General features: G+C 40.2%; 1 protein-coding gene and 1 pseudogene across 3 annotated transcripts in view; one reads left to right on the top strand and one right to left on the bottom strand.

Moving 5' to 3' along the window:
- The window catches only part of DMC1 (DNA meiotic recombinase 1), a 39,730-nt gene extending 29,069 nt beyond the window's left edge, over positions 1 to 10,661 (bottom strand). For both annotated transcript variants that reach the window (XM_079937424.1, XM_079937423.1), the window contains exons 1-5: positions 10,555 to 10,661; positions 9,044 to 9,127; positions 8,316 to 8,360; positions 7,278 to 7,424; positions 4,105 to 4,187 (exon numbers count right to left, since the gene is read on the bottom strand). In XM_079937424.1, coding sequence (XP_079793550.1) covers positions 4,105 to 4,187; positions 7,278 to 7,424; positions 8,316 to 8,360; positions 9,044 to 9,094 — 326 coding nt within the window. In that variant the 5' untranslated portion in view covers positions 9,095 to 9,127; positions 10,555 to 10,661. The remainder of the gene's footprint in view (positions 1 to 4,104; positions 4,188 to 7,277; positions 7,425 to 8,315; positions 8,361 to 9,043; positions 9,128 to 10,554) is intronic.
- On the top strand, positions 4,669 to 5,404 carry LOC307194159 (large ribosomal subunit protein uL22-like; annotated as a pseudogene). Its single transcript has one exon. The product of its transcript is annotated as a large ribosomal subunit protein uL22-like (transcript).
- Positions 10,662 to 13,037: the final 2,376 nt, after the last annotated feature.

Here is a 13,037-nt window from a genome sequence, read left to right as displayed (position 1 = left end):
TGCTGAAAAAGTGACCCCAAAATTTAACTGAAAGGGTACCCCAAATTACTTGGGATAGCATAATTGTTCCCTTATGAAACTCAGGAAAATTTACAATTAGGTACAGAAATAGTATTTTTAAATCTAGGAAGATTTAAAAATGGAGACACAAATCAAACCCACAGATTACTATTTTCATATTAAATTTGGGAATAATCTGTGCATATTTGGTACCTGAGAATTTTCAAAATTTAAGAGAATTTGACATTTTTATAATAACACATTAGCCTCTAATTGATTAAATGATATAGACCTGCAGTTTCTAAGTTGATAACTAAGTTTATACACAGTATTTGAACATTTAAGAGTGTCTAAGACTCACTATACTTATAACTTTAATTTATTAAATTTATAAGACATTCAGATAATTGGAAAGATTTTAATAATTACACAGGTAAAGTTCTTAGAGGAAATATAATATAATAAATTTATAAATATAATTTAAACTGTTTAAGGGAATTTAGTTAACCATATTAGAAAGGCTCCCTTAAAATTTGCCAAATTTATAAATAGACTTGCAGCTTAAGAAAAAATTATATAACATTTAAACAAATAAAATATTAATTTAAAAAAGCCTAGCTCCTGAGTAATCTTTTACGTGCCCCAAAACCCAACATCGAGGACACCAGAAAGCTCACTATGAGAGTAATAATTTCTCTAAGCTGAATGGTTCTTAAACCATGATGTGGTAGAGCAACTGGAGAATATCAAGTTGTCGTTTGAATCAAGTTTTATTTATTTATTTATTTAGGCTGCACTGGGTCTTAGTTGCGGCACGCGGGATCTTTTAGCTGTGGCATGTGGACTTCTTAGTTGCGGCATGCGTGTGGGATCTAGTTCCCTGGCCAGGAATAGAACCTGGCCCCCTGCATTAGGAGCAGGGGACTTCCAGGGAAGTCCCGGAATCAAGTTACCTTGACCAATTTGTCTTGGACCAAAGACTTTTCCTTAGCTGTTACTTGAAAAAAAGTTCTGTGATTTTAAAAATTTGAGGCAATGCTAGGTTAAAGAGGTGTTTTATTTCACTGCAGGAATTCAGATCCTTTAATAAAATGTGTGAATCTCCAAGAGGAGAATATAGTATATTGCACTTCCCTAACTTATTTTATTCACTGTTTATTCATTCAATTAGTCATTCTACAAATATTTATTGAACACCTAGTTTGTGTTAGAGATTGCTCTATGCCCTTGGAGTAAAGCAGCGAACAAAAGAGACAGAAATCCATCACTTCATGGAGCTTCCATTCTAATGAGAGAACAGACAATAAACATAAGTAAAATCTGTGGTATGTCAGTTGTTATTAAATGGTATGGATAAAAATTAGATCCAGAGAGGGGATAAGATGTGCAGAGGATGAAGATGGGGAGTTTTCAAATAAATTTTCAAATAAAGTGATCAGAGAAGGCCTTAGTGAGAAGTAGACATTTTAGCAAAGACCTGAAAAACCTGACAGCAAGTCATGAACATAATGACGAAAGAGTGTTCTGGGCAGAGGGAATGCTAAGTGCAAAGGCCCTGAGGTGGGAGTGTATCTGGCATGTTCTAGGAATAGCAAAGAAGTTAGTGTGGTTGGTACATAGTAAACCACAAGATGAATTAAAGATGAGCTTAGATTTGAGATTAGAGAGGATTTTGGCTTTTGCTCTGAGTGAGATGGGGAGTCATTAGGATGTTTTGGGCAGAGGAGTGTTATGATCTGACCTATGTTTTAAAAGGATTATTCTGGCTCCTATGTGAAGAATAAATGGTAGGGGCAAGGTCTAAAGGAGGGAAGTTAGTTAGAAGTTATTATTAATAATCCAGAAGAGATACTAATAGGTGTTTTAGACCAGTGAGCTAACAAAGGAGAAGGTGGTGAGAAGTAATTGAATTCGTATTTCTTCTCTTTCTCTGTACACATATAGACACAAATAGAAAAAAAAAATGTATATATACACACACACACATATATATATATAAACTTTCTATTATGGACAATTTCAAACACACAAAAGTAGACAAAAACAGTATAATAATGAACCTTCATGTACCTAAAACTCAGCTTCAAAAATTATCAGCTATGAACTCATGGTCAACTGTTTTCATATAAACCTCCAACCACTTCCCTCCCTTTTCATATTACTTTAAGCACATCCTAGGCAACATATCATTTCATCCTAAATATTTCAGTAGGTATCTCTACAAGATGAAGACTCTTATTTTTAACATAACTGCATTACCATTATCACACCTAAAAAATTAGTAATTCCTTAATATCAACTATCTAGTAAGTGTTCAATTTTCAGTCCCATATGTCTTATTATCCGTGTGTGTTTGAATCAGGATCCAAAATAAGATCCACATATTGGGATTAAGTGACATGTCTTTTTTTTTAATAGTCTGTGCCTACAAGGCACCTTCAGTTTATTAATTAATTTATTTATTTTTGCTGTGTTGGGTCTTCGTTTCTGTGGGAGGGCTTTCTCTAGTTGTGGCAAGCGGGGGCCACTCTTCATCGCAGTGCACGGGCCTCTCACTATCGCGGCCTTTCTTGTTGCGGAGCACAGGCTCCAGACGCGCAGGCTCACTAGTTGTGGCTCACAGGCCCAGTCGCTCTGCGGCATGTGGGACCCTCCCAGACCAGGGCTCGAACCCATGTCCCCTGCATCAGCAGACAGATTCTCAACCACTGCGCCACCAGGGAAGCCCAAGTGACATGTCTTCTAAATCTCTTTTAATCTCTAGGTCTTCTCCCTGATTCCATCTCTCTTTTTTTTTTTATTCCTTAAAGTTTATTTGTTGAAGAAACTGGTTGGTTTTTTTTTAAATATAAGGATTGTTTTTTAAAAAAAATTAATTAATTTATTTATTTTTGGCTGAGCTGGGTCTTCATAGCTGCGCGGTCTTTCTCTAGCTGCTGCGAGTGGGGGTTACTCTTCGCTGCAGTGAGAGGTCTTCTCATTGCGGTGGCTTCTCTTGTTGCGGAGCACGGGTCCTAGGTGCGCGGGCTTCAGTAGCTGTGGCACGTGGGCTCAGTAGTTGTGGCTCGCGGGCTCTAGAGCACAGGCTCAATAGTTGTGGCACACGGGCTTAGTTGCTCCGCGGCATGTGGGATCTTCCCGGACCAGGGCACAAACCTGTGTCCCCTGCATTGGCAGGTGGATTCTTAACCACTGTGCCATCAGGGAAGCCCGGTTGGTTTGTTCTGACTAAATATATTTGAAGGTAGAGCAGACAGGATTTGTTAATAGATTAGAGTTAGGGTGTGAGAGGGGAAAAGAGGTGCTAAGGATGACACTAAGGTTTCAGATCTGAGGATCAAAAAGAGCTCCGGATGAGGGAGGTTTTAGGAGGAGCAGATCTGGGGCAAAGATCAGAAGTTTGGTTTCAGACCTGTGAAGTCTGAGCTGCCTAGCAGACATTCAAGTGGAGGCATATTTGACTATGAACTCTTTTTTTCTTGCAGTTTTTTGTGAGGTCAGGGTTTTGAGGAATACTTTGAAGAAATACTGCTTTTGTTCAAATTGATCTTGGCCACTGCTCTGACTTATGAAACAGTAACTCTGCCTACTAAATTAGAGAAAAAAAACCACATTCTAGTCAACTTGCATTGGGAAGATGATGACTATGTCTCAGGAATCATAAGATAATAAATAAAAAGGGAAGTTAAAACTGCTGAGGCTGAAGAGCAAAACCAACACTGTATTATTTCTTCTAAAATATCCACTCTAACAACTTATTTTTAAGTAAAACCAAAAGTGAAATGGAATTTCCTTCATCAGTGGAGAAGAAAAGGGAAATGAAAAGTTAAACTAATTTTTTAAATGGTTTATAGATTAATATAGGCTGATTTAGAAACTACTTATATTTTGGGTCTGAATTTCTTGTAAGAAATTTAATCCTGCTTTTACAAGCAGTCTGGAATTTATTTGCTTCAGTTGCCTTTTGAGAAAAAAAAAAAAACTTCTGCAAAATAAGAAGCTATTTCTACTACTTATAGTCAAAATAACAACCTGGATAGAGGTAAAGAAATATAGTATTCCAAAGATTATGTTTAGTGGTTATAAAAAATATGAGATACATACTCAAATTCCTGGCTCCCAGTGGTGATATGGAAAACCATCTTCCTCTTCTCACTATACTCAAATGCAGTCAGGAATCCTGGTTCCTACAGAAAGACAAAAGAAAAAGTTCAAAAAGGGTATAAGATGATGGTTTTAATTTCAAATCCCACCAAAAGCTATATACTTGATTACCAGGGTCATCATTTGATATAAGCTACAGTTCATTTGTCTTTGAAGGCAGCACAAGATCATGCTTAAGAACATAGGCTCTTATCTTCAAATAGATAACCAACAAAGACCTACTGTATAACACAGGGAACTCTGCTCAATATTCTGTAATAACCTAAATGGGAAAAGAATTTGGAAAAGAATTTGAAAAATAATAGAAAAAAATAGATTAATTAAATTAAATTTTTAAAAAAGACTGCAATGATGGCATTTCTTAGGACACCTTTGGATTAATCGTGAAAACAACAACTCTCTGAGTAGCTGCCGGCAGCGTTTAGTACATATATAAACTATATGAGTTACTGTAAATATATGTTGACAGAATTATTCTTGCTCGCTTCCAGGTGACCTCTAAAAATGGTTCGCTATTCACTTGACCCAGAAAACCCCACGAAATCATGCAAATCAAGAGATTCAAATCTTCGTGTTCACTTTAAGAACACTCATGAAACTGCCCAGGCCATTAAGGGTATGCATATCTGAAAAGCCACCAAGTATCTGAAGGATGTCACTGTAAAGAAGCAATGTGTGCCATTCTGACTTTACAATGGTGGAGCTGGTAGGTGTGCCCAGGCAAAACAGTGGGGCTGGACTCAGGGTTGGTGGCCCAAAAAGAGTGCTGAATTTTTACTGCACATGCTCAAAAATGCAGAGAGTAATGCTGAACTTAAGGACTTAGATGTAGATTCTCTGGTCATTGAGCACATCCAGGTGAACAAAGCCCCCAAGATGTGGCGCAGGACTTACAGAGCTTATGGTTGGATCAACCCATACATGAGCTCTCCCTGCCATATTGAATGATCCTTAATGAAAAAGAACAGAGTGTTCCTAAACCAGAAGCGGAGGTTACACAGAAGAAAAAGATATTCCAGAAAAAAAAAAAAAGAGTTTAAATAAAATAAAATTTTTAAAAAAAAGCAGTTATGGGGAAGGGATGGTGGTAATGGCTGCAACAACAATGTGAATGTGTTTAATACCACTGAACTGTCTACCTAAAAATGATTAAGATGGTAAATTTTATGTTATGTGTATTTTACCACAATAAAAAAAAGAAAAAATTAAAAAAAAAAAAGAACACAGGCTCTTGAGTCACCCTACCAAGGTTCAAAATATGTCTCTAATACTTATTAGCTGTGTGATGTCAGGTAAACTACTTAATCTTGCTGTACTTCGGCTTCCTCTTTTGGGTCAAACGGGGATAATAGTGTCTCTTTCATAGGTGAGTTGTAAGGATTAAATGAGATATATTTATGGCATAAAGTAGAATGGTACTTTACTAAGTGATTCAGTTGATTTCATTCAATAGCATCATTTCCCCCAGCTCTAGAAGTTGGAAGGAGCACAGGAATTTCAGTTTTCAATATTCATGATACAATATTTTTCACGTTAGATATACTACATATTGGTTGAATTAATGAGCTACAGCTGATGCGGTGTTCTAACTAGTGAAAATAGGTCCTGATGTGGTCTAATGTATTCCCCTCTTTGTTGTTTTATACTATGACAGTGGTTCCCAAACTTCAGAGAACGTGAAGTGGGGGAAAGCCCATGCCTAACCCTAAGTCAACGAGCCTGGGCCTCTGTGTTCTTTACAAGCCACTCCAGATGACTCTGATACATACCGCTGTACTGTGACGTTAACTGTCTCTGTCTGTCTCTGTCTCTCCCTCTATGTCTCAATCGTTTTCTCTTTCTTTCAGAATAAATAGCTTTAGTTAAGAAAGGATGAGACTCTTGGTGCATTAGTAGGTACATGAGAAGGAGAGAGGTTCTTTTCTTTGGTAATAGAATTATTTTCCAAAGAAAAGAAGACTAATGCCTAGGAGCTATAAAGCAGCAGTTTCCCAAACCCTGGGTGCTGCTCTAGGGCTTCGTTAGATACCCTGGCACTTATGGAACTGACTTGCAGGTACACTGCCCAAGAGTACTCAGAAGGTAAAGCAACTGAGCTGTGTTCAGAGCAGTTCACTTGGGTCCTCTCCAAGCTCAGGACCACATTGCATCACTCTCATGCCTCAACTGCCTCTGGGGAAGGAAACTGGATGGCTGTCAGTGAAGAGACTTTCTAGGACTTGGTGGGAATGAGAGCCTCACGTACACATGTAGAAATGGAGAAGCCTGCTCTTCCGCAAAGAGGGAGACTTTGCCTTTCTGCATATTCTTATTTCCAGAGCTGGTGCTTCCAGTGGCCCCCAAAAGCTCGACACAAAAGCTTGGGTCAAAGGCGTGTGTTTTTGCTTGGAGCCTCTCGGCTGCATAGGTCTCTTGTGTTCTGTGGGCCCAGCTACAAGGTATAGGTTTCACTTAGCTTTAAGCTCAGGTGCCTCAGTGAGCACATTCTTGGTCATATCTATCTTAACTGCACACATGTAGACCCAGCCACTGCTGTCGTTTTCAAATGCAATGCTCTCTTATCAAATGCCTATAGCAGGAGAGAGCAACTTCTTTGCTGCTGAGCACTTCACAACAGCCGTAGATACAATGTTTGAGGAGATAAGACAAAAATAAGGAGGAGGAAGATAAAAAATATGAGAAGGAGGGAATTCCCTGGCAGTCCAGTGGCTAGGACTTGGTGCTCTCACTGCCCGGGGGCCCAGGTTCAATCCCTGGTCCCGGAACTAGGATACTGCAAGTCACGTGGTATGGCCAAAAAAAAAAGAAGAAAAGGAGAAGGAAAGGCAGAGACACAGAAAGGGAAAAAAGTAACATAAAGGGAGACAAAAAGAAAAGTTTTGGTAAAAAAAAATTACCTTCATAGTTTTCCAGGTGTCTTAACCCCTGTCTCATTCTTTCAGAAATTAATTGCTTTGAAACCGACATGATGAAAAGTTAACATGGGGCGTATATCTTGTGATCTACAGGAACTCAGAGTTCTCACAATAGCTGCTAGTGTACATAATGAGAAAGGCTACAGAGACTCACAGGGCCCTTCTAAGCTAAAACAACAAAGAATGGATTTTGCTTACAATAAGCTTATTGGCTGCCTCTTTAATCTTGTCCACTTTTGCTTCTGAGAGCCCTTTGACATTGCACAGCGCTCTTCTTGTTGTCATTTGTATCCCTTTGATGGTACAGATGCCTACTGACTTCAGTTTCTTAATGTCAGCCACATTCTGTAAGTAAAAGAATGGGTGCAGCAGATTGAGAAAATGCCAGCCTGAAAGGCTCCCATACTATGTCATGTGCTTTTGTGTCCATCTACTTTCATCATGATGCCAATTTTATACAAGCGGCCAGGTGGAACCCACCCACCATGTAGCCAAATGTTCTGGAAATATCTGAGTAGAACATACCCAGCATGATGCCAAATGTTCTGGCTGTGCCCTGATTTCCCAAGAATGTTAGTGAGACCATGGCAATGTAACAAGGAATTCAAAAGAGAAGTCTGTTGGTAGGAAAGCTAACAAATTTATCACACGTTCAACCCCCTCAGTTCAGCTCCTTCCTTCTACAGAACTTCATTACCAAAATGTTCTTTAAAATTTTTTAAAGATTTTTTTCTTTACCTTTGGAGAATGCAAATAACTACATAACCAAAAGACCAGGATTTTCTCTTGCTCCAATTTTCTAAATTCAACTGAAAAAGATTAAATGTGAGGGCTTCAAAGGGTAATGTCAGAGAAGTTTTACTGCCAACTGATTGCTGTTGAAATTCATCTAGCTAGTTACTTAAAGTCTTGATTTCTGTCAACGTCATTTAATCACATGACACAGAAGGTGAATTTTCTGTTGATGAAAACAGTAGATAGCTCTGAATGCCTCCAGCTGGACGCAATTTTGCCCCCTGGGGACACTTGACAATATCTGGAGAAATTTTTGGTTGTCACAACTAGAGAGTTGCTACTGGCATATAGTGTGTGTTTAGGAGTCAGGGATGCTGCTAAACACCCTAGAATGCACAGGACAGTCTCCCAAAACAAAGAATTACCCAGTCCCAAATGCCAATAAAGTCAAGACTCAAACTCTAAAATGGACAATTTCACACAGCATTGAAAAATACTTACAATTCCATGTTTTTGTAACAGGTCAATGTCTTGAAACAAAGATTCCTAAAGGACATGGAACAGAAAAAAAGGAGGGTTGATTCTTCATATCCAACTGTTTCACATATTTTAAAGAGTTAATTCAGTATTATGAGTCACTCCAAAATGCCTCAAGTTCCACTTCTCTAGACAGACTGAGGTAGGATCAATAATGCTTTTTCAAACACATTGTTACATACTTAAAAGAAGTGCCAACACTGAAAGCAACGCGAAGCCCAACAGGCACCTGTGATCTTAGTTCCCCGACCAGGGATCGAACCCGAGTCCCCTGTAGTGGACACACGGAGTCCTAACCACTGGACCACCAGAGAAGTCCCATGGCCTCTCCAAATTTTTAAGACCTTAATCCAAAAGAGTGGAACAGCACAATCTATTTTTAAATATGTTTTCTCAATCTTCTTCCCCACCAGACCGTGCACTCCTTCCTCTGCTATTCGGTACCAGTAAGCATAGGTACCAGTATAGCCATACCACTTGTTAAATTATTAAAATACTTTCATGCCAGCTGCTAAGTAGCTAATCTTAGCACCCCTTGCCAAACAAGTTGTTACATATTTGTAATATTGCCTCTCTCCAGAACTATGTTTTATTTCTAATCTCAGTTTCTAAAAATAGTAGTTAACAGAGAAGGAACTTCATTTTTGTAGAATGACTGAGTGTCTACATATCTTTCAACATTCTAGCCATACTTCTTCATCTTGGAATCCTGGTTCTTCCAGCACAACTTGATCCTCCTTCATATTGAAAGGTGAACAGCAGAAAAATAATCAATTCTGGAAAAATAAGAAATATTAAGAAGTAGTCATAGATCATATAGTACAAAATCCTTTGCCCATAGACCTTCTTGATTTCATTTCAGATATCAAGGACCAGAAGGACAATTAGAAAAATATTTAGTTTGGAACAACTGGGCTGGCCTATCTTCTTTCTCCAAGCCTGTGGCGTTACGTCTTTTGTTGGTGTGTGTATGTGGGGATGGGGACTTAGTTTCTTTTCTCTTTCCTCAAAACTGGCCACTTTGTATCATCTTTCAGTTCCCTATAGCACAATTAATCATGACTAATAATATCTTTTTTGTTGCCTTGGAATGTTATTTAGAAGTAGAATATTAGAATTCCATATCGTTATTAAACTTTCATGTTGGTTAACAACACTCTAAGAACCTTGGCCTTAAGTCAATCTTCCTTGTATTCTCCCTGGCACCTAGAACTTAGTCTATCCTCAAAAAAAAGATATATATTTTTTCTCATATATGAGGGATGACTTCCTGCTTGGGAATTATGAATGGGCTCTCTTGTAACATATATATTTTTGTTTAATAAAACATTAGATGTATTTTGTTTATAGTATTTCCTAGTTTCATGATGTATTTTTTTTAAGATTTAAAATTATGGCAGATACCCAATATTTAAACATGATAAAATATTAGGGCCAATAAGCAGATAGTCTTTGATTTAACACTGTAGCAGTTGTTTTAAGATCTCAAGGCTACAAGGTATGACTGTTTTCATTAGAAAACGTGGTCCAAGTAATCCGTTTTCTTGGTCTATTCCATCTCTTTGCTTAACACCAAATTCAGGTTGGGGCCCGGCCCAGAGGGGGAACAAACTGCTAAGGTAGAGGTATGGTCGCTACCACCTAGTACCTCTGAACAGCAAAGTATTCGAGGCAAACGAGGAGACAGTGGAGATGGAATCTTCTGGAGTACGGTCCCTCAGTCAGATAGCTAATCATATGTGTGATAACCCCAAATTCCACTGTCCTTTCTTTTCTCCCTGATAAACAAAAAGATTGCTCTCCATCTATCTCAAATAGCAGTGGACGGGGTGAACAGCTGAATCCAAGGTAGGGCTCCCGGACACCTCGGCTTAAGGCACCAGAAGCTGTCCCTCATCGTGGGGAGCGCGGTCCGGATCACCCTCACCGCCTCCCCCCACCACAGCCGTTTTCCTGACACCTGACTCCCTCATTAGAAGGCCGAGGAGGCCTCCTCAAGACTTAGGTCCGACTTGGTTTAAAATAAGGATGCTGGAAATCCCTCGAGAGCACTGAGATTCCCTCCGGGGGCTGGGTTGGGGACGGGACCCACGAAGCCACCAGCCCAGGGCCCAGCAACGACAATGACCAAAGAAAGGAAACCCTGAGTTTCCCCTCAGATTCTTCACCCGCCCTCCCTTTTTGCCACAAACTCCACTCGTACCCACAGTCTCCCGGGGGTTTTCAAGGTATCTGAATCCCTTCCGCCCCCCGCCCGGGCCTTCCAGTCCTCAGGGATTCTGTCTCAGAACCAGAACGCGGAGACGGGCGTCCTGTCGCTGACAGAGAGGTTTGGCGCCAAACGACTAGTCCGGGCGAGCGGCTGGAGTGGGCGGCACCCGGGCGGAGGGGCGGGCCCACCGTGGGCGGAGCGAAGAGCGAGGGGCGGAACCGGGAGCGGGGCAGAGGACGAGGGGGCGGGGTGGCGGGAGGGCCGGGAGCAACTTGGAGCAGCAAAAGGAGCCTCTGAGGGTGCGCGCTGGGGTGAGGCGGGCGCTCAGGTGGAGGGAGTGTGCTGAGGAGAGGGGCTTTGGTCGGAGGGGAGGCTGGGGCGTCTCTAGAGCGGAGAGAGATGCTGAGGTCAGGGAGAGGACTGAGGTGGGGGCACTGAGGAGACGCATCGGATTAGCGGGTACTGAGGTGGGCGCTGAGATGAAGACAGGCAGCTGTGAGAAAGAAGGCCCTTAGGTGGGGCGTGTTCTGATATGAAGAGAGGCCGCTGGAAAGGGGTCAGGAGGTGGAAGGCCATGAGGCGGGGGAGGGGTGCTGGGCGGAGGTGGCTGACGCGGTGACAGGTGACATGCAGAATGCTTATCTTAATCAGGATCCTCGGGTTAGGAGGTCGAATATGGGGGTCTTTCCCCCTGCTCAAGGCTTTTCTTTTCACTCCAAGTTTTTCATATCTGGCTTCACAGTCTGTACCTAATACCTCAGTCCGCGTTCCTACTTTCTCTCCTTTCTCTGTGACTCTCTTACCATTTGCCACTCTAGTCTGTGAGTGAGGCACCCAAGGCCCATTCACGATGGAGCGTAATTTTTCTTCGCCTTAACTTGAAATTTTAAATAGACAACAGAAGCCAAACATATTTTGATCCAGCTTTTAAATAGAAATTTTAGGCCAGCCTTCATGCCAGCAGAGCCATCTCTGGCAGCGTCATCCTCCTCCCCTTAAATGGAAACTGACTGTTGAGGAGAGTCATGAAACATTTGAAAGAGCATCTGTTGAGGTGGAGGCTGCAATGTATCTTGGATGAATATCTGTGCAAACAGTTCTTTGGGTTCAAGACCTAGTGCAGGGCGACCCTTTTTCTTCAGTGTCTGAATCTTCTTTTGCTGGAATAAATAGGAAAAAATTCCCACAATAGCAGCTGGCCATTTGTAGGACATTCCCTTTCCCCCCAGGTGGATTGTTTAAAGAACCGACAAATAGCTCCATAGTTCTTCAAACTGTTATTTTCCGGAAACACAGCCTGTCCATGTTAAATGGAAATTAATGCCCATTTTTGACATGAACTGGATAGTGACGATAGGCTTTCTCTTTGGGCCTCACCTAAAACAATTATAGTAACTTCTGAGCAACTTGTTAGATGGAGACAGCAACCGTACAGAAGAGCTGCAAAGAGCACAGCGAGATGATTTAGGGAAATATAACATATGCAGTTTGGTGTAGTGACAGCTGGGAGAGAGAAATGTTCATAATACTTAAAGGTTGTGTGCAGTACACTTAAAGAAACTGAAGCGAGCTTGGTAATGACAAATTCGTGAAGTAAGCATAAAAATTTCATTTGGATAGGATATTGATGGTTATATACAACTTTAAAATTAAAAAAAAAAAATCCAAAACCCTGGGGTAGTTCAAAAGTACACTTGAAGATCTTTCCACTTAAATCAGGACCAAAAAACCACTAGTCTTTAATACCTTACAAAAATTCTGAATATGATGAAGGTGGCATTTCAAATCAGTGGGGAAATGAAATCAGTGAATGGTGTTGGAACAAACTAGGTAGTCATCTGGAAGAAAAATAAAATTGTAACCATACTTCATAGCTTATACCAAAATAAATTCCAGATGGATCAAGAAATTAAATCTGAACAATAAAATAATAAAAGTACTAGAAGAAAACATGGGAAAATTTTTTACTATCTCAGAGTAAGACAAGTCTTTTCAAGTATGACACAAAACTGAGAAGCCATAAAAGACTTATAAGAATGACTGTATTAGAGAAAAATCCTGCATGGCAAAATGCTACTTTCCTATCCTAGATATAGAGCATGGCAAACCAAAGCTTTTGTGTCAATTAGTAACCAATTAGTAATTGTGTCAATTAGCTTTCCCAATTTCTCAAATCCTTCAGCGAGTCTACAAGGTCTCTACAAATTTTTTAAAATGTGTGTCATTTTATGATATTCTAAGAAATAAAAAACAGGCAGTGGAATTACAGGTGACCTGAATTTTAAACCATTACACTTTACTGCCCCTCTGTGGACAACCACCTTATAATCAAATAGAGGCATATAACTCCACCGTGTACAGTTGGGTAGCTTCAAACTGGTGCCTATGGATGCATATTATTGGTTTCAAGAGCTCAAATGTGAGAAATGCTTTAGTACAGAACTAAAGAATGAAGGGTCATTACAAAAAAATTT

The sequence above is a fragment of the Stenella coeruleoalba genome, assembly GCF_951394435.1.
Source record: "Stenella coeruleoalba genome assembly, chromosome: 11".
Classification (NCBI taxonomy): domain Eukaryota; kingdom Metazoa; phylum Chordata; class Mammalia; order Artiodactyla; family Delphinidae; genus Stenella; species Stenella coeruleoalba.
Note: the sequence above shows the minus strand (reverse complement) of the source record. Positions and strands in the feature narration are given on the sequence as shown.